At 44.2% G+C, this 27,808-nt stretch overlaps 1 protein-coding gene across 1 annotated transcript; it reads left to right on the top strand.

Moving 5' to 3' along the window:
- The first annotated feature begins 1,056 nt into the window (after positions 1 to 1,056).
- Positions 1,057 to 6,824, top strand: LOC106898522 (p53 apoptosis effector related to PMP-22-like). The gene is made up of 3 exons (XM_014959818.1): positions 1,057 to 1,060; positions 4,110 to 4,253; positions 4,848 to 6,824. The coding sequence occupies exons 1-3, from the start codon at positions 1,057 to 1,059 to the stop codon at positions 5,060 to 5,062; spliced, it is 363 nt and encodes a 120-aa protein (XP_014815304.1). The 3' UTR covers positions 5,063 to 6,824.
- Positions 6,825 to 27,808: the final 20,984 nt, after the last annotated feature.

Below are 27,808 nucleotides of genomic sequence, written 5' to 3'. Positions count from 1 at the left end.
TAGTCTATAGTTGACCTCGATGGGAGTGAGGGTGGACCAAAGTTATGTAAAACATGCTTGGGTTTGCACTATTATTTCCAGTTTTTCATTTTTTTTCTCCCATATGGAAATTTTCTCACCTCAGTTCTGTACAATGTTACTGATTTTTGGTAAGCTGTCCCAATATTACCACACCCTGTCCTGACAAGCACACCCGTGCTTCCCTCGCTTGTACCTGAAGCTTATATGAAGTATTAATAAGCTAGGATTTATCCCTTAACCCTCCCTCTTTGCTTGAAGCAATAAAATCTTGCTGACATTAGGCAAATGAGAAGAATGGAAGATTTTCTCAGCCTGCTTTAGAATTAACCCTCAAAAGAAGAAAGAAGCAAGAACCGAGATTCAAGAGGAAAATCCAGTCTGGTGCAAAAGTGCTATCCCAAAATCTGCTTGGTAAATTGGTTTGGGATGATTAGCAGCCAAATTACCTTTGCAGCCTCCTCCCTTCATGTGAGTGTGTACTCTCTCTGCTGTCTTGCAGTTTTTCACTAACATCAACAAATCTTCTGGGCACTGGTTTCCAAGTCCTCCAGTACAAAGAAGGAGGAGCTGCCCATCGCTTCTGCCTCTAACAGTGCCCAGGGAAGGGAGTTTGAGGAGAGCCCAAAGGACTCATTTGGCTGGTGCCTTCGTGGCAGGATGGGATGGTTACCCACCTGGGCGGAAAGTTTCCCTCAGTTTTAGCCTACAGTCCCAAATGAGTTATCAGCAAGTTGAAATTGCCATTTCATTCAGATAAGAGGGTTGTGTGTGAGGGCTGATGAAGGTTGGAGACTTGGTGACTCGCAGTGGTTAGCCCGAGACAGAAAAATATTCTTGTAAAATCAAAAATTCACTGTGTCAAGATTTACAACCTCCCATGTACAGCACACGGAAAAAGGGAGGGAACAGAGGCGTCTGTTTATCTTCGTAATTGCTGGGCCTGGTGCTTTTGCACCAAGAAATACTCTTTGGATTAGTGTCAGGAGGATGAGTACAAAGAGCTGAAGAGTTTTACACTTTGCCCTGAGTCACAGCATGGGTGAGGACCTCCTGAGTCACCAAGTGCTGTCCCTGGCTATCAGAGAAAATTTCTTATCATCTCATTCATTATCTGATCCCAGCTCTGCTTTGCCATCCGTCTTCCACAGGAAGCTGATCTGAACTATCATCTGAGAGTTGGCCTCTGATTTCCATCCAACACCTGTCACTAGCCAGATGATAAGTACCTCTCCCCCTGGCACTACCCCGACCTCACCCTGGGGCAGTGTCACAGCCTCTGAGCTCTCCTCCAGCACAACTTCTTGTTTCATCTGCAAGAACTTGCATTTTGGCTTGCTCCATCCCCTTCAACAAATCCTTCCCCAAGCAGAACACTGCCTTCCAAAGCTGTGCTCCTATACTGACTGCTGCCTGGCTTCCCACACCTGCCACTGGATAATTACTGCCATCCCCACCAGTGTCCCGAGTGTCCTTCAGGTCCCCCCTTTCCCATGGCCAGCCTAGAGCACAGTTATTCTGAGCTGGCCACCCAACAGCCCGATGGGGAGCACTCCCCAAGCCATCCATGTGAGCAGGCTGGAGGGGAGCCTGGCTCATCTCTGTGGTAGAACAAGCTTAAACAGCATCTAGGCCATCAAAAGGGAGCACTGAAATTAAAAAAAAAGGTGAAGAATGAGGTAAAAGCAAACTTTAGTTCTCCATCTGCGCAGTGAAGACAAATAAGGTCACAAGAACTGTTTGCTAAAACACTCTTAGCAATGGTGGACTTGCAATGACATGTTCTGCCTTCACCTCCCAAGCTCCTGAGGGCACTTGGGAATCGTGGTGCTAGCAGGGATGGGTCCTCTAAAGGTTCAAAGAAAGCGCAAGGGTTTCTCCTCCATATACATTTCCACCTCCTCCTAGTGATAGAACCCAAAGATGGCTCTGGAACCTGCCATGGGAGTGGAACCAACACTAAGCAATCCAATCAAAATAGCTCCAAGGAGGAAAAATGGCTTCAGGCATCACAGTGGGTTGTCAGCTCCTATGTATAACATTAGTTTACATAGAATAGTACACAGATCTTATACATTGCATGTTTTGGGAAAGGATGCTTTGTTCTAATGTATTAAACACTGCTGCAGGTGGGATACTGGATTGTATTAATATTGGGAATGAGGATTGATATTCAGCATCCTTGTGTCATCAAGACAGCTCCAGTCTGAGCAGTGTTTATTTGTAGTTTACTGTGTAAAAAAGTCTAGAAGTTTGGTATTAAGTTTGCCTAAATGATGGATTCTTTAGGGCATTTTTGGTCTGTTTTTATTTGGCTACTTTCAGGATATTTATTTCAGCTTCCTTTTCTCAGTACATTTTTTTTCCAGATTTCAGACCAATAAAACTTTGAAATATTGTCAGAGAGGCTGGGAGCAGGAGTATCCTCAACAGGGTAAATTGAGCCAGGCAGTATGAGAAATTCCTCTTCCCAGGCTTTATCCTTTGGTACTGTGCCTGAGTTGCCATCCTCCCATTGGCGTCACCACATTGAGTCTACCCTTCTGTAAACTCCCCAAGAGGAGAGTTTGGGCTAAAATACTGGGCCAGAAAATGAGATGTAGGCACGTCTTTGCTGTCCCTTTCAGTCTTCTCAGGCAGCTGCCTGTTTACAGGAAAAATGATACAGTTGAAAAATCCTATAAAGGAGGTAGAAACTTTTTGGCATAAGGAAGAAAAAGGACACGACAGAATACTGAAAATATGGTGCAACTGCCAGAATTGAGCAGGGATCATAAAGAAGGGGTGAAAAGCAAATAAAAATGGAAATTGGTTTTGCTGGGATGATGGGAAGAAAGGTAGAGCTGGAAAATCCCGACCCATATTTCTCGTCTAATAGCAGCAGTGGTGTGGGGTCTGGGGGGAAGAAAGGTTGAGAAGAAAGGTGTCACTCGCCAGGGACAGGACGGTGGCTTTTGTGCCTACCTGATGGTGGCCAGGGGGAAGGTAGGACACCCTACTACTTGCATGCTCAAAGCAAACAAATTGGCGGGTTACTGGGTACCAAAAATCTTGACTTACTCAGTTCCAGAGGGAACTTTTACTGAACGCTGCTGCATGCGCTGCATATATAATTAGTTGAGCTATAATTATTGTCGGGGTTGTTTGGGCTGTGATAAGTTTTCAGCTCTGCTGCTGTATATTTGGTTACAAGCTGACGCCTTACGAACACACAGCGTAGGCGAGGAGGTGAAGTCTGTAGTTGCCCAGCAGATGTCAACTGCCTACTCCATCTCCACTCCCAATTTAAAAACTGTCAGTGGTCTTTTTACATTCAGAAAAGGAGACACTTTGATCTCTTTGAGCAGTAGTTGCCCCTCAAGACTTAAAATATTGAATAAATAATACCTTTTTTTTTTTTTCAGTTGTTATGCCAACACAGTATGCTTAGATCTGACATGTTGTAACACAAAGTTGTATAATTTGAAAATGAAAGTATTAATAAACTGAACAAGCTTCTCAGAATGAAACAGTTCTCACTTTGGATCAAAAGCAGATCAAAATTTCCCTACAAAACAGATTGCAAATCTTTAGCTCCTTTAGGACACAGAGCTAAGCAAAGGCTGAAAAGGCATAAACCACTGAATTTTGACTTTTATGGATCACTGCCATACCTTTGAATTTGCATACTGGCGTGGTAGTAGTGCTTGTATAAACACTTTTTTTTTAAAAGGAAGAGTTTAATTACTTTCAGGGACAGTCTAATTCTCTTTGTCCATGCAAACTGCTGCTGGTTTTATGGCATCTGCCAAGCCAATGACATTTGTTATTGAAGGAGAGTGTCCTTTCTTATGTCTTTACAGTAATTTTTATCTCAGTTCTTAACTGTTAAATCTACAGAGGAAGCTTGCACAGGAGCCCCATTCCATTTTCTACAAGAGGTCAAAGCTGGTGTTTTTATGCATCCTGCACTTAGTGAATGATTTCTTGTGGAACTCAAATGTTACAAGAGGAGAGAGCTGACCTTCTTCTCCCATTTAATTATAAACCAGATTAAAACACCGCAAGAGAGAATTTTGTTCCTTTCTAATGTATCTTCCCTCTGATTTCAGCTTGGGGAAGAGCTGCTGCTGCCACATACCTGGTCGGCTTTTTACTTCTAGTCATCTGCTTTGCTCTGGCCATCATCGCATTTGCCATTGACACGCTTCGGTTCAACTTCATACGCGGGATCGGAGGCTTGCTTTTTGTGGCTGGTAAGGAAGTATATGCAGTCAAATTTAGGTTGTGCAGGTATTTCCATACTAACTCTGGTATTTATCTCATCGATGCTTATAAATATCTAAAGGGTGGGTGCCAGGAGGATGGGGCCAGACTCTTTTCAGTGATGCCTGGTGACAGGTAAAGGGGCAATGGACACAAGCTGGAACATGAGAAGTTCCGTTTGAACACGCAGAAAAACTTCTTTCCTTTGAGGGTGGCAGAGCCCTGGAAGAGGTTGTCCAGAGAGGTGGTGGAGTCTCCTTCTCTGGAGACATTCCAAACCCACCTGGACACGTTCCTGTGCAACCTGCTCTGGGTGGACCTGCTTTGGCAGGGGGTTGGAGTAGATGTTCTCCAGAGGTCCCTTCCAACCCCTACCATTCTGTGATTCTGTGGTTTCCCTCAGCTGATTTTATACCCAGGTCTTTGTATCCACTTAAACTCTCCATGAAAAATAATATAAAGTCTGTCATGGATCAATTTTCAAATCCTCCAAACCATGGGTGGGGTTGGCTACAGGTATCATGGAGTCAGGCAACACGATGGTTGTTAGCTTAAACATTTTTTGTTTTTTCCTGTTTCTTCAGCTGTGTTCTCCATCATGGGCCTGGTCATTTATCCAGTAAAGTTCTCCTCCGAAATCGACATGGTAGGAATCAATATGTTCAGCTGGGCCTACGGCTTTGGCTGGACCACTGCCATTATGGAAATATGCTTGGGATTCTTCTTCTGCTGCCTTCCTAACTACGAAGATCAGATCTTGGGTAATGTGAAGCCCACATATTTTTACTCTTCCCCATAAGCACCAGGAAAAATGCATTTGTATTCCAGAGATATATCACAGACCAACTACGTTTTCCAGAATATCGTCATTGGATGTTAGTAGAAAAGGCTGGAAACTTTTCAAATGTGTACAGAAAAATGGTACTGGCATTCTGCAATAAAGTTATCTACTCTATTTTGGACCTTCATATCTGATGCAGGTTTATTAGATAAAGTCTAACCACTAAAAAAGCCCTTTGTGTATCCACATTCATTCCCATGAGGATGGTGTATGTGGATTCCATTGCATCTTAAATGCATTTATATTTCTAACTAAATTCAGAAAATCTTTTTAAACTGCCAGTAAACAAAAGAACGTATATCATCTTCCTGAAGGAAAGCAGCTCACAAAAATCCCCTTTTGTATGTATCATCTTACTTTAATCTGACTATTTTGCATGTTCTTCAAGAAGCCAAATGCCTTAAACGCTGACTGCCAAAGCAGCAAATTAGTGAAGCCAACACTTCATAGTTTTGCTTCCATTTTTCTTTCATTCATCTAAGCCATAGGGACAGGGTAAGAAAAGACAAGAGAAAGTCCCCTACCAAAGCCAGCATCTTGTCTATTACCCATCCATGTGGAATGTAAGTATTTGTTTCTGAATATTTTTAAGAGTAAGGAAAGGCCATCAATAGACCCTTAAAAATCCTGGCAGCACGGAGCAGGCAAAGGCAGAGAGGATTTCAAGCCACCCCTGCAACCTACAGACGTGGTTCAAAGTGGCTGCTGGTGGGGTTTTCTTCATGGGTATCTGCTTCTTTTACCTCCTGTATCAAAATCTATGGCTTTAAAAAGCTCTGTCATACTGGTCCAGCTCTTTTATCTAGCAGAGAAGGGTCAGGAAGGACTTCAGCAGAGGTATGGTTCCCCTTGGTGGACTCAGCACACATCAGGACTGGAGCTGGAGCCATATGAACGTGGGTGTCAAACATTTGTTAAAAGACCCTTTTTTTTCGTGGGTTTGCTGTTCGTAAGTCTTTTAAAAGTGGAAAATGTATACCATGAGATGTAACTGTAAAATGCATAAGTATCTCTTACCATCTCATACTAAGGCTCTCATAGAGAAAAATCAGGTCATAAACCACCTTCCAGTATCTTACACTCCACAGTGCTGCAAACCCAGACACAGTGCAGTCAAAACTCTGCTGGTTCTGCCTTGTTAATCCTAAATTTATAATGCTCCATTTCTCCTCTTAAGTGAAAAAAAGAAATGGATAATTCTGCTACGTGGAAAAAGAAGTCCCACTGAAATCTTAGTTACAGAGGATTACTGACTTCTAACACATCTGCAATTTTCTAACTATCTGTATGAAAAGAGCCCCAGGAAATGTTTTTAACTGCAAAGAATGAGAGGTAGGAAAATATTTTGGTAAAACCTCTGGGAAGCTAAAATTAATAAAGGCACAGGACTTAAACCTTTTTTTTTTTTTTAAAAGTTATTAACTCCATTCACTTTTATGGAGTGACTTTAAGCTTTGATCAATAAACATGAGAGGTGTATCAAACAAATGGGGAGAGTATATGCAACAGGGAATAGTTAGACAAGAACTTGCAAATACATTAAGAAGATGTCTCCTAGTTGGATGGAAATTAAAAAGAAAGGGAGCTGAGAAAGCAATTTGCATAAAATGGCTTGCAGTTCTTTATGTAATGTTTTATGTTCAGGAAAAAAATTATCATGAGTCTTTTCACTATGTTTATTATACCTAATAAATGATGGTACCTGTGTATTGTTTCAAAAGTGAGTCTTAGCTTTTGTTTTTTACTAAGAGCAGGGAAGTGTGGACCCCGAAGCCTCTTCTTCGTAGGCACCACCTTGGGGCCCTTGGCTACGCTGGCTGGATTTTGAGAGGGGAGAGCAACAAATCCAGCATCACAACGGCTTGTATTATCCTTCAGTCCTATTCCAGCTTTCTCCTGGAACCTTGAGAGTAGTGGGCTTGCTGTGTTTGCTTATGGGCTAAGAAAAAGAAGTCGGTGTGGTCCCATGCCATGTTTTTGCTCCAATGGATGTGTCAATCCCCTGAGGAAGCCAAAGGGAGCTTGAGCAACCACTGATTGCATTTACAGGTTCTGTAACATTAGCTGGACACTGACCCAACATCTGGAGGTGGGGAAAGGTGTGCAAAACAAGGTTTAGGAGTGTGACTCTAACCTTGATGAGAAAGCAGCACATAATTAAAAGGCAAAGAAAATCTCCAGTGACAGATCATCCCCCCTCCTCCCTTCTCTCCCTTGCTGCTCTCAGCAGGTTCACCACCTCCTCGTCCTCCTCTTTCTCCTTGTCCTCCTCTTCCTCCTCCTCCCTAAGGGTGACAGAGAAGTGTCAGGGGTGGTGGCCATGGCTCTGTGGGACACAGCCCCACTCCCCGTTCCCCACTGCCACTTTCCCCTTCCTGGGAAGGAGGAGGGTTGAAGGACCACAGGGATCCCAGCACAGCTCCCTGCTCCGGACCCCCAGGAAAAGGCTTTCTCTAAGAAGAAGGAGGGGGACAGGTGGGTACCCAACAAGCAGAGGCATCACAGGGGCTGAGGATTAAGTGCCTGCCTTTAGGGTAGTTTGCTTCCAGTCGTGCCAGGCCAGTTCCCTGGAAGGCTGCTCTAGGGTGTCCCCAGAGCCTTCTCTTCTCCAGGCTGAACAACCCCAACTCTCTCAGCCTGTCAAGATTAACTTGAGCTGAATAAGCATAAGAATTGGATTTTCAAGCTAAGGAGAAATTAGAGAAAGAGAAGACACCCCTTTAGTTTTGCATCTCTGTTTGGCAGGGCTCTTGCTCTGCGTCTTACCTGTAAGAGAAAAGGGCTCTTAATCACTAAGAGCACAATAAAAGACCTAAAGTTTCTTTGTGCCCAATGGCAATGCTAAAGAGGGATCGGGAAAGAACAGATGTCTGCAAGATTTGCCTTTCAAGAACATCAGGTTTATTACAACAACAGAAGTAAAGACTTGACTGCCAAAGGCATTGCTGTTGTTCCTGTCAAATTAAGATTAGGGAAACATCCTCCAACAAACACATTCTATTTCATTCAACTACATTACTGAAAAGCAAAGGAAAAATTGCGCTGAAAACAAGTGGAATGTCGAGCAGCCCTACAGGTACAAACCAAATCAGAAGAAATAATGAAATTTTTCCACTGGTAAGTTAGTATGTTCAATTTAATTCCTGGTGTTTCTGCCAGAGCTTGTGTAACGTGGGCATCTTGCTCTGTTCAATTTCCTCTGCAAATATATCCATCTTTCACTATACATTTTCAGGCACCTGCCATTTGGTCTTAAAATACAGCTTACCTCCTAATCAATAATTCAAATGCAATCTAGGTTGCAACTGTATTAAAGTTGTGCATATTTTGTTGAATGAACTAATGCTCTGAGTGAAGTGACATCACTTGCAATACATTTATTGATTTTCCTGAGGCTGATATTTCATTCTTGAAGTGCAAACCTTTTTTTCACATGTGCTTGGAATCAATAGTATCTCTACAGGCTGCTCTGCTTCTTCCAGCATCTCTCTTCGTTTCTGGAGTAGAACACTGGTCTGTTCAAGGTAAGGAAGCAGACAGGATGATTCGCAGAATAAAGGACTATTCAATGTGTGCAGATTAGCAGAATCTGGGTCATATTTAAATCACATTTTGTTAGGTATGTAACATGGTCGCAGTGAAAAGATTCCTTTTTTCTTTTGACACATCTCAGTTCTGCAACAGTTATTGCTTCATATAATTCAATTTCTTGGAATACTTCCTTGCACATTTCTACATTCAGTGAATTTTGGTGTGCTCTGAAGATGGGTAGATTTAAGAAAAGCATGAAACAATCAAGTTTGTGATAAGGGAAAACAAAATCGGCCCGTTTGTACGCTCAGTCGGAAAGCGGGAATCAAACCATCTTACTAGAAGGATCGTAAACTGAGCAACTGAAGAGTTACTTCAGAGTCATTTTGCAAATTCAAATAAGAAAACCAAGAACTGAAAGACTGCTATGCATGTGAATAACTGGGGGAGAGAGAGGAAGTCATGTGGATCTCCCTTTATCTTTTTCCTCACTGTCAAAGTACTGCTAGAAATTTTGGTTTCAAGAAAAAATTGTTACTCGGGTGCAGCTGCATAATAATATCTAGACCTAGGTTTTATCTGCAAAGTTCTTCAGCGCTAAGCACCAAAATTTAGAAGAACACCTGGATAACCTTAAGCTTGCAGATGGGTCTGATGGGGCCATCAGAGCTGTTTACACAGGGATTCCTTGAGTGACTTACAGATGAGGGCCCTTATGCCCCTCTACACACACTCTTCCACATTGATGTTACACCTTAGTTCCACAGATTTCCTACAGATTAAATGATACAGTAAATGTCTTCAATTTTGTTTTTAAACTTTCATGACCAGAGGGAAAACGTGGATGCATCACAGAATTTCATATGAGTCTGCTGGGTGTGAGGAGAATTTATAGAAGAAAACTTTCAAAATAGTTCTACTGTTTATGTTAAATGTGCGAGTAGATGAAACTGCCCTCTCTTGGATAGTTTTTATGATACATCTTTTTACTTGTGCCACTGTTTGCCTGAGCCATCTGTTTTTCTGTAAAAACTGTTTTGTGAAAACCTACTCTAATGATCGTATCATACCAAGAAGAAATTATATTAGGTAGCCATGGAGAACCCATCATCAAGCACTTTAAATAGCCCTTGATTGCTCATATGCAGTTCAGAGAGGGAGATGATGCCTGTAGGATTTTTCCACAGAATAGTGTAAACCCAAGAGAAGCAAATTCACTCAACTGTTGACTGTAGGGCCTGGGTTACATGCCCAACTCCCCGTTTCTTATAAAGTAATTGGTGCCCTAGAGCCTTGTTCTTAGCAAAACAGCAAATAAGCCAAATGCAAAGCAGAAAAACAGTGAAGGAAAAATATTACATAAAGGCATATACATATACACACACACTTTGTATCACCAATTAGTCTATAGTTGACCTCGATGGGAGTGAGGGTGGACCAAAGTTATGTAAAACATGCTTGGGTTTGCACTATTATTTCCAGTTTTTCATTTTTTTTCTCCCATATGGAAATTTTCTCACCTCAGTTCTGTACAATGTTACTGATTTTTGGTAAGCTGTCCCAATATTACCACACCCTGTCCTGACAAGCACACCCGTGCTTCCCTCGCTTGTACCTGAAGCTTATATGAAGTATTAATAAGCTAGGATTTATCCCTTAACCCTCCCTCTTTGCTTGAAGCAATAAAATCTTGCTGACATTAGGCAAATGAGAAGAATGGAAGATTTTCTCAGCCTGCTTTAGAATTAACCCTCAAAAGAAGAAAGAAGCAAGAACCGAGATTCAAGAGGAAAATCCAGTCTGGTGCAAAAGTGCTATCCCAAAATCTGCTTGGTAAATTGGTTTGGGATGATTAGCAGCCAAATTACCTTTGCAGCCCCCTCCCTTCATGTGAGTGTGTACTCTCTCTGCTGTCTTGCAGTTTTTCACTAACATCAACAAATCTTCTGGGCACTGGTTTCCAAGTCCTCCAGTACAAAGAAGGAGGAGCTGCCCATCGCTTCTGCCTCTAACAGTGCCCAGGGAAGGGAGTTTGAGGAGAGCCCAAAGGACTCATTTGGCTGGTGCCTTCGTGGCAGGATGGGATGGTTACCCACCTGGGCGGAAAGTTTCCCTCAGTTTTAGCCTACAGTCCCAAATGAGTTATCAGCAAGTTGAAATTGCCATTTCATTCAGATAAGAGGGTTGTGTGTGAGGGCTGATGAAGGTTGGAGACTTGGTGACTCGCAGTGGTTAGCCCGAGACAGAAAAATATTCTTGTAAAATCAAAAATTCACTGTGTCAAGATTTACAACCTTCCTTAAGATACTCCCATGTATAGCACATGGAAAATGGGAGGGAACAGAGGTGCCTGTTTATCTTCGTAATTGCTGGGCCTGGTGCTTTTGCACCAAGAAATACTCTTTGGATTAGTGTCAGGAGGATGAGTACAAAGAGCTGAAGAGTTTTACACTTTGCCCTGAGTCACAGCATGGGTGAGGACCTCCTGAGTCACCAAGTGCTGTCCCTGGCTATCAGAGAAAATTTCTTATCATCTCATTCATTATCTGATCCCAGCTCTGCTTTGCCATCCGTCTTCACAGGAAGCTGATCTGAACTATCATCTGAGAGTTGGCCTCTGATTTCCATCCAACACCTGTCACTAGCCAGATGATAAGTACCTCTCCCCCTGGCACTACCCCGACCTCACCCTGGGGCAGTGTCACAGCCTCTGAGCTCTCCTCCAGCACAACTTCTTGTTTCATCTGCAAGAACTTGCATTTTGGCTTGCTCCATCCCCTTCAACAAATCCTTCCCCAAGCAGAACACTGCCTTCCAAAGCTGTGCTCCTATACTGACTGCTGCCTGGCTTCCCACACCTGCCACTGGATAATTACTGCCATCCCCACCAGTGTCCCGAGTGTCCTTCAGGTCCCCCCTTTCCCATGGCCAGCCTAGAGCACAGTTATTCTGAGCTGGCCACCCAACAGCCCGATGGGGAGCACTCCCCAAGCCATCCATGTGAGCAGGCTGGAGGGGAGCCTGGCTCATCTCTGTGGTAGAACAAGCTTAAACAGCATCTAGGCCATCAAAAGGGAGCACTGAAATTAAAAAAAAAGGTGAAGAATGAGGTAAAAGCAAACTTTAGTTCTCCATCTGTGCAGTGAAGACAAATAAGGTCACAAGAACTGTTTGCTAAAACACTCTTAGCAATGGTGGACTTGCAATGACATGTTCTGCCTTCACCTCCCAAGCTCCTGAGGGCACTTGGGAATCGTGGTGCTAGCAGGGATGGGTCCTCTAAAGGTTCAAAGAAAGCGCAAGGGTTTCTCCTCCATATACATTTCCACCTCCTCCTAGTGATAGAACCCAAAGATGGCTCTGGAACCTGCCATGGGAGTGGAACCAACACTAAGCAATCCAATCAAAATAGCTCCAAGGAGGAAAAATGGCTTCAGGCATCACAGTGGGTTGTCAGCTCCTATGTATAACATTAGTTTACATAGAATAGTACACAGATCTTATACATTGCATGTTTTGGGAAAGGATGCTTTGTTCTAATGTATTAAACACTGCTGCAGGTGGGATACTGGATTGTATTAATATTGGGAATGAGGATTGATATTCAGCATCCTTGTGTCATCAAGACGGCTCCAATCTGAGCAGTGTTTAATTGTAGTTTACTGTGTTAAAAAGTCCAGAAGTTTGGTATTAAGTTTGCCTAAATGATGGATTCTTTAGGGCATTTTTGGTCTGTTTTTATTTGGCTACTTTCAGGATATTTATTTCAGCTTCCTTTTCCCAGTACATTTTTTTTCCAGATTTCAGACCAATAAAACTTTGAAATATTTAAACTTTATTTCAAAAGCATGCAGGTACAACATTTTAGCTGGCTTGGCTTTATTTTATATTACGTGCAAATATTCACAAACAACAAATCTGAGAGTTTGAAGGCAAGCTCAAACTTTGAAATATTTAAACTTTATTTCAAAAGCATGCAGGTACTACATTTTAGCTGGCTTGGCTTTGTTTTATATTACATGCAAATATTCACAAATAACAAATCTGAGAGTTTGAAGGCAAGCTGAGATCTGGGTTGCTTCTTAGTGAATAATCTAGAATTTTCCCTAGAACTGGCCCAGTTCTGCTGTTGTAAAGGCAGTAGCTGTTTTGCTACTAAAACCGGCAGCGTAGCTGATGTAAAGCTAATGTAATCTGGAGAGACTCTTTCTTTCCAGTCGACAGTGATAAGGCACAAGCAGGGAGTGAAATGCAGCGAGCGGCAGGGCTGTGCAGGTTATCAGATGAGTGATCACAGGAGATGGAGCCAAGGTACAGATGACTGGGCTTGTACACGGGCTCCTCCTCACTTACTCGCCCGGTTTTCAGGGTCCCTGCCAAGTCAAACGCAAACATAAAGACTTGTTGACAGCCTGTGAAAAGCATTTTGGAGACAGGGAGGCACTGCAGACGACTGCCAAATAATTAGAGCGCTGCCGCCGTACGCTCCTGCCACTGAAAATGTGGTCTGTGCCTCACTACAGCTCCACAGATGCTTTAATTTCCCCACTTCATTTAGCTAGCGTTAATAAAAGGAAGATGTGGGCTGAGCTAGCAATAAAAACATGAATGAACCAATGTGCAGGGGTTGTTTGTAGAGGGAATTGTTTGTGTCCATCTTACAGGGCTTTCATAGGCTCATAGAATGGTTAGAGTTGGAAGGGACCTTAAAGATCATCCAGTTCCAACCCCCTGCCATGGGCAGGGACACCTCCCACCAGACCAGGTTGCTCCAAGCCCCATCCAGCCTGGCCTTGAACCCCTCCAGGGATGGGGCAGCCACAGCTTCTCTGGGCAACCTCTTCCAGTGCCTCACCACCCTCAGAGTGAAAAAATTCTTCTTGTTATCGAAATCTACCCTCTCCCACTTTGAAGCCACAAAGTGGCCTTACTATTTGGCATTTCTTCTCAAGTCAGTCCCTTAGTTTTCCTAGTCTGCCCTCTGTAGCAAAGTGGAGCCCTCACAGGAAACAATTCCTTTCTGGTATCTAATCTAAATCTCCCCTCTTCCAATTTAAAACCATTACCTCTTGTCCTGTCACTACACTGTCCTGACAAAGAGTCCCTCCCCGTCTCTCCTGGAGGCTCCCTTCAGATACTGGTAGGCTGGTAGGCTTTACCATTGTGTTTCCTGCTTCCCTCTTGGTGGTGGCAAACAGTGCCATAATCCACCTCCTGTAAGGAGAAAATATGAATTGGTATCCCTCAAATACCATATCCATGCCATATCCCTCAAACACCTGGTATCCTATCAGGCTTTGGGACTGCCAACCTACAGTAGAGATGCAAATAGTAGGCACCTAGCGTATTTACTCACATCAAAATTAAGCTCAGCACAAAACAGTTGATCTGGGCAACAGAAAGCCACTCTTTTCCAGCTTTAGGGCATCCACTGTGTTTCTGCTGTCACAACAGATGAAGAAACACACCGCGCAGTCCCGAGGAGCTGAATCGGCAGAAAAACCTGGGCAGGGACATCGGTGATGAGACATTATTTGGTATCAGTTCTTGGGCAGAAAATGCCCCTCGGGCTGGGGCTGGGCTGCTCCAAAGCTCCATCCTGATGCTGGGGAGCAGCAGCTCCTCTGCGATGGCTCCAGGGCAGCCAGGCGGTTGGCAGAGAAGCCACCACAGCACTCAAATTAAAGTTACAAGCTGCTTTCCCATGGCAGTGCTGGGACATAGCACCGTGCTTTATAATTATGTTTCAGGCAGCCTCCGCCCTCTCGCCCTAATTTCCAATTAACAGTTGTACCCTTCCACATAGTGATCGAAAACATCCTGCCAACAGGGGCAGGAGGCCAGGAGGGACCATCCTGTGTAGGTCAGTAGGAGACAGCGATCTGGAGAAACGACTTCATGTCACCACCAGCAGCTTCTCAGCCCCAGCACCTCATTATTTATCTCTTGTAAACTCACTGGCAGTGTATTTAAAGCCACAAGGAAAAATGGACAGAGAGTGAAATAAGAAGGAATGGAAGGAGAGGAGAAACTGAGATGAAGCAGCGAGGCACTGGGATGCAAACTCTGCAATGCCTTATTTCGGTTGTTGGCCAACTGTGACTTGTCCAGAGTGATATGCTGGGCTAAATGTGTCAGCAAGGGATGTCCCTTTCTCTAGTTTGTTCCCTAACCATATCTAGGTGTTAGATGATGTCTTCTCCAGTAGGGCTCCTCTGTTAACCCCTCCCTATTTCGGTTGTTGGCCAACTGTGACTTGTCTGGAGTGAAATGCTGGCCTAAATCTGTCAGCAAGGGATGTCCTTTTCTCTAGTTTGTTCCCTAACCATATCTAGGTGTTAGATGATGTCTTCTCCAGTAGGGCTCCTCTGTTAACCCCTCCCTCATCCTACATGTCCCTCAAAAATCCCCCAGAACCAGCGCTGCTCACAAGCTTTTGGAAGGTGGAACATCAAAACTGTGCAACTAACACAATTTTTCAATATTTTATTCCTTAAGTTTTGTGAACTGTTTCACAGCCTTCACAAGCTCCTGCAGGTTTATATGCAGACTTTAAAGACGTTTGCAACTCCTGATTCAAATTCAAAATGTGTAAGGGCCCTCAGTTTCACCTCCAAAAGTTTGTCAATTGAGATTTCCTGGTGGCTTTAAATGGCCAGTAAATGGCTCTGAATTGGCAAATAGCACAGAAGAAACCATCATATTTGATTTCTGATGGTGGCTGGCAGCACCTACTTTAATGAGGAAGAAGGGTGTAGGTATGTCGTGTTTTTGGCCGAATTTACCAAAAACAGAATGACAGATGCCCTCCTCCCGCCCCCGCCCCACAAAAGAGAGGAGAGGAAGAGATAAGGAGATCTAGAAGTTTAAAATGAACTAAATTGCTCAAAATGCTCTGATTTACCACATCTGAACAGGTAGTCCTTCCCTCCTGGGTTATGTTACTTGGTTAGTAGGTTGCAACTGTGAAGGAAACATCACTTGCCCGTCACACAGATCCTCCTCTGACGCTCTCTCCTCCTCCTCCTCCTCATCTGCTGGTTGAAGGAGGAGGGTTTCATAACTCTCCAGCCATCCACTCTTTTCATGTGGGTAATAAGGCACATGAGGCAAGACCTCATGAGGCTAATTTAAAGCAACAACTTTGCCCATCATCATGATAATAATTGAATATCTCCAATAGGACGTTAAAAGGACGTTTCCCCCTTCATCTGTATAATAGTTTCCTTTTAACTTTTACAGTCCTTGTTGTGTCATCTGTGACTAGCAGAATGTATTATTAGCAACAAATATAATTTATATAATTAGAGATTTATGGACTTACATTGAACCCTTCACCAGCCTGTTTCTGTTTCTATACGCTGCAGTTTTCCTGTTTGTTTTTGCAGCTTGTAAGAGTCTGGGTGGCCACTAAAATGGAAATTGCAAAATATTTTCATATAGAAACCTTTCCTGCTGGAAAAAGCAGATTTAGATAAACAAAATCAAAGCAACTTTTATGAATCAGTTTGGTTTAATAAAGACTTTCACCCCAAAATGATTAGATCAGACTGCAACACTTCATTTGCAAACTTAGGCACCTATTTTGTTATTATTTTTATTCACATGAAACAACAAAAACAGTGGTTAATGGGATGCTTTTTTAAATTTTATCAAAACAAAAGAACCTTGACCTTATGAAAATAACATTAGCAAATCCTTAGTTTATGTTTTTAAATAACTTTTCCTTTAGATTTTTAAAATCTATCTCAGAACATGCGGAAATATAAAAATATAGAAACATAAATTGAAGAATTGAAAAGATAGAAGAAATGTCCATTCTGGTGGGAATAGTGAATGTCTTGTCCATTTGAAGAGTGAGGACCAAACCCCAAGCTCTGCAGCTGGGGCTTCAGCCTCTTCATATCAGATGCTGCCTTAAAGCGAAGCCATGTTCAAACTGAGACCCTGAGCACCTGGGACATCAGTCTCCTTAGACCCACTGGAGGACAAATCTTGGGATGAGGCTGCAGGGGAAGCACAGTTGGACCCGGGGACACAGCTGAATAAGAGTTTGCCTCTTTCTTCACGATGGGAGAAGTTGCAACACAACCAGTTTATGACCAAGGCGGTTGCTATTGCTGAGGATATTGCATTGTAAAGTATTGGCTTCTCCTTCAATCCAAGGTGGTGCCCATGACATTTCCTTTGCTCGCTGTGTAGTACAAGGTGGATTACAAGCCAAGGGAAGAGTATTAATTGTATAATTAGCAAATGATTTAAGCTGAAATGTTACTGATTTAGTAAGAGCCTTTATTGCAGCACAAACAAGCAGCCACGTCTCACATAAAAGGCACAAAGCTTTTTGCTCAGAGCTCTTCAGGAGTTATTAGCGTTAAAGCTTTTGCAAGGTAGCCTGGGATAGAAGGTTGACTGAGTGATCAGCAGCTACACTAATTGGAAATCTTTCAGCCATCAATCAAGGAGGAGGCAGGGGCAAAGGACAAATGCACATGCTCAAGACAAGAGTCTGCATTCCAGTTCAACAAGTTAATATTAACCTACATTTTTACCCACTCTTTTCTGATTATGCTTGAAGTCTTCTGATAGCAGAAATTCAGGTCAGCTTGTCTTTCCATAGCCTGAAGAAGGCTTTCCCTAATAATCCTGGGGAAAGAAAACCCTGAATCCACACAGAAATTATAGAAAGAATCAGGGTTTACATTTTTTTACTTTTTTTTTCCCCAGGAGATGCAGAATGACCGTGACTGGTTGGGTTAGTAAGTGAACTACAGAAGGAGTAAGAGGTGTGGAGGAGGTCATTCTGACCTTAAGCCTGTCTTAAGGAAGATGTAAGAGTGAGAAAACAGCTCAAGGAAAGCTTGAAATGGCTGCTAATTCTGATGTGAAGCACCAGTACCTCCAGTAGTGAATTGCTCTCAACGTTATTTTTCAATTCCATCTTGTTAGTGCTGCAGCTAGTGGTCCCCATGGGAGTGCTGGGGGGAGAGATTTTAGCGAGCTGTGTGTGCACACTGGGCTTTCAGTGGTATAATTTGCTTCAGGAAAGTCATCATCTTTCAGCAGTTTGTTGTGCGTGAGGGTTTGGGAGGAAAAGGAACCCACAGGGGGTTGAGCTTTGCTGTGATTTGTTGATCAGAAACCTCAGTTTTGCTTGTATGTGTGGGTATAAGGGATGAAGAGAAAAGCATGGCCAAAAACCCAGGAAGAGAGCGCCGAAATCCTCCAGTGCCACTTTCCTCCTCCGACCATCTGTTTCCATGTAAAACAGGCACGACAGCATCTTGTAGAGCCATTGGGAGGATGTGTGTTCAAAAGGTACACTGAAACTGTGGATGTTTTTGCATTTAGCTGCAACTGATTGCCAAGGCTGGCAAACAATCTGAGCCTGTTGCTCCTCAGGATGCCAACGCAGCCACTCCTCAAAGGCAACACCCAGGGCACCACCACCACCCTGATCTGAAAAGAAATGAAGAAGCTGCTCTCCTTCCTCTTACTCCTCTGTGTCCCAAGGTCCCAACTTGCTCACATCAGACGCCACGGTGACTGAAGCCGGTGAGGCAATACTGCCCTTTGTGCCCTTTCCCAATGTTTTAGAGAAAGAGCAGCTGTGACCTCACAAAATTCAACATTTTGACAGCACTACTCAGAATGTTCTCAGTAACCCTGCTTGACCACTCAGAGCAGCCTGCAAACTCTTTGGGGGTTGTGTATGTTCTAGCATTTCTTTTGTGTTAGTTTTTTTTTCTTTCTTTCTTTCTTTTTTGGAGGCCTGGTTGAAAGTTATGGGGTTGTAGGTCAGAGAGGCTGAAGCCCACCTACCCCTCCGTCACCTGCAGCAGTGGGGCTGGCACTGGGGTTACTGGATCTCCTTCCTCTTACTCCTCTGTGTCCCAAGGTCCCAACTTGCTCACGTCAGACGCCGCGGTGACTGAAGCCAGTGAGGCAATACTGCCCTTGTTGCCCTTTCCCAATGTTTTAGAGAAAGAGCAGCTGTGACCTCACAAAATTCAACATTTTGACAGCACTACTCAGAATGTTCTCAGTAACCCTGCTTGACCACTCAGAGCAGCCTGCAAACTCTTTGGGGGTTGTGTATGTTCTAGCATTTCTTTTGTGTTAGTTTTTTTTTCTTTCTTTCTTTCTTTTTTGGAGGCCTGGTTGAAAGTTATGGGGTTGTAGGTCAGAGAGGCTGAAGCCCACCTAACCCTCCGTCACCTCCAGCAATGGGGCTGGCACTGGGGTTACTGGAGTGCACCAAGGACACCAGCACAACTATTACTGTTACCTTAGCAAGGCTAGAATTGCCATTGTCCCCCCAGTTTATGGCACGGCAGTGATTACCTCCGCTCCCTTGGAAGCTGAAGTTGGTTTGTTCTTGTATCTGAGCAACACCAAAGGGATGATGAATCACCAGGGCGTGGGCTGAGCAGGGTTTGGCTGGGAGAAAGCACTTAACAAAGGAGCTTAACAAATCTCCTACAAAGCCAGGAAAACACTAACATTGTCCTTATCCAGGACAGGGACTGGCCTGTGCAAGAGATAGCAGTGTATGCACAGGGAAAACTTCGCAGCCAGAGGTGCCAGGTAGCAGAGGCAGCCTCATCAAGTGACCAGAAACCAAATTATATTTGCTATGATGATGTTTTGTTGTTGTTTTTTTTTTTCCCCTCAGGGATTACTCTGTATTTATCAACAGCAAGGCTTTAATCTGTGTGTGTGTGTGTGTGAGTGTGAACAGAGACTAACAGCATCCAGGCAACACCAGAGGTGCCAGGTAGCAGAGGCAGCCTCACCAAGTGACCAGAAACCAAATTTTATTTGCTATGATGATGTTTTGTTGTTTTTTTTTTTCCCTCAGGGATTACTCTGTATTTAACAACAGCAAGGCTTTAATCTTTGTGTGTGTGTGTGAGTGTGAACACAGAGACTAACAGCATCCAGACAACCGCATTTGGGAGAACAGTGGCTTTAATGGATTTTAGGGCTTCTGGCAGAACTGGAAGCTTTGAAATTTGGTCTCAAGTTTAGAAACATATGCAGACTTGTCATATCTCAACTGAGCAAGCTGGAATCCAAACTATTTAGGCAATCTGGCAGAGCCCTGGTCGAGCCCCACGTTGGCCACCAATAAATCTGCCTCTTCCTTCAGGGAGAGAAGGATGAGAGAGAAGGAGATTTATGAGTTGAAAAGAAACTGAACTACTTTAATGAAATATTATTAACAATCAAAAGAAAAGATAATGATATCAAAAAAAGAAAACAATGAAATATACACAGTATGTACAAAACTATATTGAGCTCCCAGGATGAAGGTGATGTCACCAGCAGGCACTGGGGAAGCCCCAGACTGGACTCAGTGAGGGACGGACGGGAGCTGGACTCAGGAAATGGATTAAGGAACGCACGGATCGGGATCAAAGGCAGACGGACAGACAGAGTCCTCCTCAGACACCGGCCATTAAAGTGGGAGGCTGATCCCTTTGATCCCTCAGCTTTATCCCGAGCATGAAGCTGACACTGAAAAATACACCCTTAATTTCAGAGACTTAGAAGAGGCTTAACTGAAAAGAAGAATTACCGAAAAGAAAATTGGTTCTGTTTTACCTCCAACCAGAACAAGACTTCAGGAATGGATTCTTTTAATCAAGTTTTCTTTTACTTCAGGAATGGATTCTTTTAATCAAGTTTCCTTTTAACTTTGAAGAGATTTATGAAAGTTTAATATTCCATAGTGAGTGTTATGCAAATTCTCCTTGCTAATAAAACAGGCAGTAGTGAATGGCGGGGCTGTCTCAGTTAGATGGTTTGATAAGACTGGTAAATAAAGAAGCAAAGCAACCCATGAAACACAGTTCTTGAGTGAGTATGTGTGTAAATCTAGAATTTCACAAATGAGAGGCTATGCAAATAGCAATACGTTTGGTTGAGGTTGTATGTGAGCTGTGGCACAGATTGGCCTTTACCTCCTTATCAGGGGCCCTACAGCTGGGAATATAAAGGTAACCAACTGAAAGTTTGTCCTTTACCCCAGGTACTATGGGGCTACATTTTGAACCACTGATTTTCTGTTGTTTCTTTTTAAACATAAGTCAACCTTGATTGAGTTTCAGCCCAGACATTTAGAAATCCCTGCTCTAAATTGACCTTGCTTGAGCCAAAAAGATTTTTGTCCACATAGGAAGCTGTCTGATTCTCAAGTCTTCTCATTTGTCAATATTGGAAAGATCAATTTTGTCTCATAAAAATGAGACATTACTAGAGCCCTTGCTTTCCCAAAACCTGGCAAAGGCTGCTGTGGCAGTTTTTCAAAGCTGCAGAGAAGCATCTTCTTCCATTTTAGTTTCTTACTACTCCCTTTGTTAGTTGTATGGCTCCTGCCATAGGTTATACTTCACTGATGTCCTTGCAGAGTGGCTTAAAATAAAGGCCACCTGCACTTTAACTGTGCTGGAAGCCCTAAATATTACATTCATCTAATCTAATAGAAAATTTTATGCTTTTCTCATGGGCCTATGCCCAAAACAGTTTACACTGGGATCTTAATAAGGGGCTTAGAAGACTCAGCGGTGTGATGAGTTAGAACTTTAGGAGCGAGTTTGGTACTTCTATTACTGTTACCTTAGCAAGGCTAGAATTGCCATTGTCCCCCCAGTTTATGGCACGGCAGTGATTACCTCCGCTCCCTTGGAAGCTGAAGTTGGTTTGTTCTTGTATCTGAGCAACACCAAAGGGATGATGAATCACCAGGGCGTGGGCTGAGCAGGGTTTGGCTGGGAGAAAGCACTAAACAAAGGAGCTTAACAAATCTCCTACAAAGCCAGGAAAACACTAACATTGTCCTTATCCAGGACAGGGACTGGCCTGTGCAAGAGATAGCAGTGTAGGCACAGGGAAAACTTCGCAGTCAGAGGTGCCAGGTAGCAGAGGCAGCCTCATCAAGTGACCAGAAACCAAATTATATTTGCTATGATGATGTTTTGTTGTTGTTTTTTTTTTTCCCCTCAGGGATTACTCTGTATTTATCAACAGCAAGGCTTTAATCTGTGTGTGTGTGTGTGTGAGTGTGAACAGAGACTAACAGCATCCAGGCAACAGCATTTGGGAGAACAGTGGCTTTAATGGATTTTAGGGCTTCTGGCAGAACTGGAAGCTTTGAAATTTGGTCTCAAGTTTAGAAACATATGCAGACTTGTCATATCTCAACTGAGCAAGCTGGAATCCAAACTATTTAGGCAATCTGGCAGAGCCCTGGTCGAGCCCCACGTTGGCCACCAATAAATCTGCCTCTTCCTTCAGGGAGAGAAGGATGAGAGAGAAGGAGATTTATGAGTTGAAAAGAAACTGAACTACTTTAATGAAATATTATTAACAATCAAAAGAAAAGATAATGATATCAAAAAAAGAAAACAATGAAATATACACAGTATGTACAAAACTATATTGAGCTCCCAGGATGAAGGTGATGTCACCAGCAGGCACTGGGGAAGCCCCAGACTGGACTCAGTGAGGGACGGACGGGAGCTGGACTCAGGAAATGGATTAAGGAACGCACGGATCGGGATCAAAGGCAGACGGACAGACAGAGTCCTCCTCAGACACCGGCCATTAAAGTGGGAGGCTGATCCCTTTGATCCCTCAGCTTTATCCCGAGCATGAAGCTGACACTGAAAAATACACCCTTAATTTCAGAGACTTAGAAGAGGCTTAACTGAAAAGAAGAATTACCGAAAAGAAAATTGGTTCTGTTTTACCTCCAACCAGAACAAGACTTCAGGAATGGATTCTTTTAATCAAGTTTTCTTTTACTTCAGGAATGGATTCTTTTAATCAAGTTTCCTTTTAACTTTGAAGAGATTTATGAAAGTTTAATATTCCATAGTGAGTGTTATGCAAATTCTCCTTGCTAATAAAACAGGCAGTAGTGAATGGCGGGGCTGTCTCAGTTAGATGGTTTGATAAGACTGGTAAATAAAGAAGCAAAGCAACCCATGAAACACAGTTCTTGAGTGAGTATGTGTGTAAATCTAGAATTTCACAAATGAGAGGCTATGCAAATAGCAATACGTTTGGTTGAGGTTGTATGTGAGCTGTGGCACAGATTGGCCTTTACCTCCTTATCAGGGGCCCTACAGCTGGGAATATAAAGGTAACCAACTGAAAGTTTGTCCTTTACCCCAGGTACTATGGGGCTACATTTTGAACCACTGATTTTCTGTTGTTTCTTTTTAAACATAAGTCAACCTTGATTGAGTTTCAGCCCAGACATTTAGAAATCCCTGCTCTAAATTGACCTTGCTTGAGCCAAAAAGATTTTTGTCCACATAGGAAGCTGTCTGATTCTCAAGTCTTCTCATTTGTCAATATTGGAAAGATCAATTTTGTCTCATAAAAATGAGACATTACTAGAGCCCTTGCTTTCCCAAAACCTGGCAAAGGCTGCTGTGGCAGTTTTTCAAAGCTGCAGAGAAGCATCTTCTTCCATTTTAGTTTCTTACTACTCCCTTTGTTAGTTGTATGGCTCCTGCCATAGGTTATACTTCACTGATGTCCTTGCAGAGTGGCTTAAAATAAAGGCCACCTGCACTTTAACTGTGCTGGAAGCCCTAAATATTACATTCATCTAATCTAATAGAAAATTTTATGCTTTTCTCATGGGCCTATGCCCAAAACAGTTTACACTGGGATCTTAATAAGGGGCTTAGAAGACTCAGCGGTGTGATGAGTTAGAACTTTAGGAGCGAGTTTGGTACTTCGTAGCTCTGTAAGACAGATTTGATTCCTTGTATGTAAACAAAATCACTTCTTCCCATGTACAAGAGGAGATGGAGAAGATGTAAATGGCCTCTCTGCCTCCTGTGGTAGCAAGTGGTTTTTGCTGTCCATGCCTGGGCTGCAGGTCCCATAACCTGAGGGTTTTTTGAATGAGAACATGGCGAGCGAGAAGGCTGAAAGCTCCCAGAGGGCTAAAAAACTGCAAATAGAGCTATTGTTATTGTGAGTAATATGTCCAAATTGGGTCTCGTGTTGTCCACGCTCAAGCCCACGGCAAAACCTCAGCTGATTCAGCCTAGGAGCAGACCACAGATACAAAGCTTAGATACATGGGCTGACTGTTTAGACAGAGAAACGTATAGAAATCCCCTTTTCCTTTCCCTCTGAAACATTTTCCAGTGTGTTATCCGGCTCAAAAGAGCTAGACCCTCAGACTGAATTGTAGAATCATAGAACGGTCCGGGCGGGAAGGGATCTCCAAAGGTCATCTAGTCCAGCCTCAAACTGAAGCCCAAGCTCAATTTCTCAATTCTGGTCTCAAGTTGTTGATGGTGAATCATTTAATGGACTGGCCAAGTCCTGTCATCACCTGCCACTTGGTGGGCATGTGTCCGCGTTGCTTACAAGGCTTGCACATGTTTGCGACAGGTGAGGCCATCGTTTCCCTCTTTCGTGTCACATTATGATGACACTATCTTCACATTTAGAGCTATTAAAGCTCTCAGGGACAGGGGAAGCTACGGAGCCATTCAACACCCCTCTTTTATTTGGCAGATTAGAGAAGGGAAGGTTCCATTTTCCAAACTTGCTGATGCAGAACATGCTGCGTGTGGGTGTGTGGGCGAGAGTGACCCGTGAGGGAACAAACAACACAAAGAGGGATGTGGTGCTGCTAATGAGCATGGTGGTATTAGGTGCTGGCAGGGTGTTGTGCTCAATAGGAGCGCTGGCTGCACTAATTACCAGAGGGAAAAAAAAAAAGGCTTATGTAATTCAGTGTCACTAAGGTGAAAAAAACAAAAGTAAAGCCCAAAAATACTTAGTCTAGAATTGAGCACAGTCCAAAGAGACTAAACCACCCCATGCAGCCGAGCTTCTTGCTGGGCATGTGGATGATGAGGTGCTCCCTGTGCCTGTTCCTCAGTGCCTGGTGCTTCCTCTCCCCAAACCCACAGCAATGCCCTGAGCAAGAGGTCTCATGGTCTTGAATCCCAGAATCATGCAATCCTTTAAGTTGGAAAAGACCTCGAAATGCATGTTGTTCTGCTCTCAGAAAATTATGAGCAGAGAGGTATAGCCAGCCAGCCAGGGTAGGTCTCAGGGGACCTAGACAAAGAAAAGTTCATTGTTTTGCCCGTTGCTCATGACCTTGGGAAGTCACGTGGGAGGTAAATCAGCAAAGGACAGCTATGCTTTTAAGGGTGCAAGATAGGAAATGTTTGAAGGCAACAGCAGTTCTTAAAAGCTACCTTAGTTGGAGTGTTGGATACAGGGCTGAGAAAGGCATTTTTCTCCATGTGGGACCTATAATTTGGCATCTCCATTAACATAGACACCAAGAGCTTCCTAAACTAAGCAGGCACTGCGGGACCTGGGAACCCCCTTGTGTTTATTAATTCAGCTGGGGGACATGCTGCCAGCTTTGGAGGTGGGAGGCCACGTGCCATTGTCCCCGCTGCCTGGGGTAGCTCAAACCCACGGCTCCCCTCTGCCAGGTGGGACTCATTCTCTCTCCTGAGGTGGGGACACTGCAGAGGAACAGGTAAAAGAGCAAAGCAAGAGACGGAACAGATCAGACCCAAGAGATGGAACAGATCAGACCCAAGATTCTGCCTTTTCTCAAAGTACTCCTTATACATTGAAGAACTTCATCACATCTTCACCCCTGTGCTGCAGAACTGGGCTACCTCCGCAGCCCGGTGGGATGTGGATCCACGAGACCCAATGCGAGGGAAGGGGTTACAGCCGTGTTTTCATGGGAAGCAGCTGAAGCCAGGGCTCCCATGAGCCTTGTGACTGCTCTACCTGCTGATGCCTGTCAAAAAGCCAGGCAACCCCTGGTATTTAGAAGCCTTTGTGAGCAGACAGCAGCCAAACGGGTGTTTGCTGGTCTGAATCTGTGCACTTCGTTCTGACAAAGCACCATTTCATTACCTGTGCCTCTTCAAGCACTCCATCTTTCTGCCCAATATGGATGAACTAGAGAGTATTTATGAGCAAACTGCAGGCATAAACATACCGAAAGGTTCTGAAATTATAGATATTAGAATAATGAGCAAAGAAGCTTGACATCTCATGCCCTCTGAGTTAGGGATAAAGCAGTCACCTAAGTGATTCCTTTCCGGTGATGGAAGACCAACATTAATCATGTCTAACCATATAATTTCAGCTTGTACAGATACATTCTGGCTCCCGTCCAGCTACTGAAAAGCTTAACCATGTTATAACCACATCTTGATTATCTGTTGCTTAGGGAATGAGCTCCAGGCCTCCCAAAGGCACAAAGGAAACGTGAACGACCAATGTCAGTATCCTGGCAGGCACTGTCTTTCTTCTCGAAGCGCTTGAAGAACCGTGGCAGAGATCTCCAGCTCTTTTGGATGCGTCTTCGCTCCTGGGTGGTGTCTTCTCCAGCTGCTGTCTCTGTCCCGGCCATCTCTGTGAGGAGATGGTCTGAGCTCTGCCAAGTCTGTGATAAAAGCTGTCGGTTTGGGAAGAAGAGTCACGGCTGGTCTGTCCCGGCCATCTCTGTGAGGAGATGGTCCGAGCTCTGCTAAGTCTGTAATAAAAGCTCTGGGAAGAAGAGTCACAGCTGGCGTGCTCTCAGGAGGGGCAGTAGAGCTGTTAGAAATGCATGTTTACGGCTGAGTAACAAATTGTTGGGTAGGCAGAGGGGCATTAAGGAGTTAATCACCAGCGAGGCAGAGATTGATGTCTAATTGTAGCAACTCCAGGCGGTTTAATTCGCTTCCCTTGGCCTAGTGACTGAGCGAAACCCTCAGCTGGAGCCGTGCGAAGCCTGCTCCACCCAAAACGGGGTGGTTTCAACCAGAAAGTGCCTTCCCATCTGCTCGTCCTGCCTCCTGGCGTGCACAGAACAGCAGAAACCACGTACAGCTCTCCAACTCATCTCTAGCTCCTAAGCTCCTCCGCACCAGGGGAATTGGTCCTTGATGGAAGCCGCTGACCTCCTCAAATTGGTCAGGCACGTTCTGTGCACTGGAGAGAAGATAAATAGAGTTGTCCAGGCCGGAAGGGACCTCCAAGGGTCATCTAGTCCGACGTGCTCCATCCCCCTGATCATCCTTGTGGCCCTCCTCTGGACCCTCTCCATCAGGTCCATATCCTTCTTATATTGAGGGCTCCAGACCTGCACACAATACTCCAGGTGAGGTCTCCCCAGAGCAGAGTAAAGTGGAAGAATTACCTCTCTGGACCTGCTGGTCCAGATAAAGCTGCTGAACAACCTGAGATTGGTTTCTGTCTTCCTTTTGTCGGAGCCCTATTCCCAGCCCTTGCAGGGGAAGGAGAATGGGATCAAAGGGATTGTTACCAAAAATTGCAACTCTGCACTGAAATGCTTTTTCCTTCTCCAGGCTTTTCTGCCAGTCACACCTCACCGATCTGACCCTGGAGCTACACCAGGCTCGGGGAAGGAACGAGGGTGCGTTTGGTGCTGGGCATTCATTTCCTACCTGCACAATCTCTTGGAAAAAGACTTCCAGAAACGTGCCTGCTGCAGCAGCTTTCCTCTCAAAAAGAATCCAATGTTGCTGCTTTGCACGGTGATTTATTTCTCACCTCTCCACACTGCCCAGGTCCCAATATTGGCGCTGATTTATGGCGTACCACAACTTCTGGGAAACTACCTATATATTGCATTAGCGGCAACAGCCACGGTGGTTGGACCTGCAGGGGGACTTCCAGCAGGCTGGATGGAGACACCCAGATGGGAATGTAGCAAAAAATCGGCATTATTTCCTTTACCTTAACAAACATATGATGGAGTGCAAGACTGGCCCCTTCCTCCTGACACCCACCCTTTAAGTATTTATAGGTGTTGATCAGATCCCCCCTCAGCCTTCTCTTCCCCAAGCTAAAAAGATCCAAGTCCCCCAGCCTCTCCTCATAAAAGTGATGCTCCAGGACTCCCAGGTCTTTCTCCTCAGAGCTGCTCTCCAGCAGGTCACTCCCAACCTGTCCAGGTGCAGGGGGTTATTCCTCCCCAGGTGCAGCACCCTGCACTTGCCTTTATTGAAGTTCATCAGAATTTCTACTGGGGAGAAGAGCGTCCATCTCTGCAGTGAGGAGGGGGCACTACTTCCCCACGGCCACTCAGGGAAGGGCAAAACGGCTCCTCGGGCTGATGCTGGTGTCACCCCCACGGGAACTGCCCCC

The sequence above is a fragment of the Calidris pugnax genome, unplaced genomic scaffold (genome assembly GCF_001431845.1).
Source record: "Calidris pugnax isolate Ruff unplaced genomic scaffold, ASM143184v1 scaffold396, whole genome shotgun sequence".
Taxonomy (NCBI): Eukaryota; Metazoa; Chordata; class Aves; order Charadriiformes; family Scolopacidae; genus Calidris; species Calidris pugnax.
This window is presented reverse-complemented; position numbering and strand designations above follow the sequence as displayed.

Excerpts from the sequence above, each read along its gene's own strand:
- LOC106898522 (XM_014959818.1), top strand. Across the intron at positions 4,254-4,847 it reads AGGCTTGCTTTTTGTGGCTG|CTGTGTTCTCCATCATGGGC; the intron begins GTAAGGAAGTAT and ends CTGTTTCTTCAG.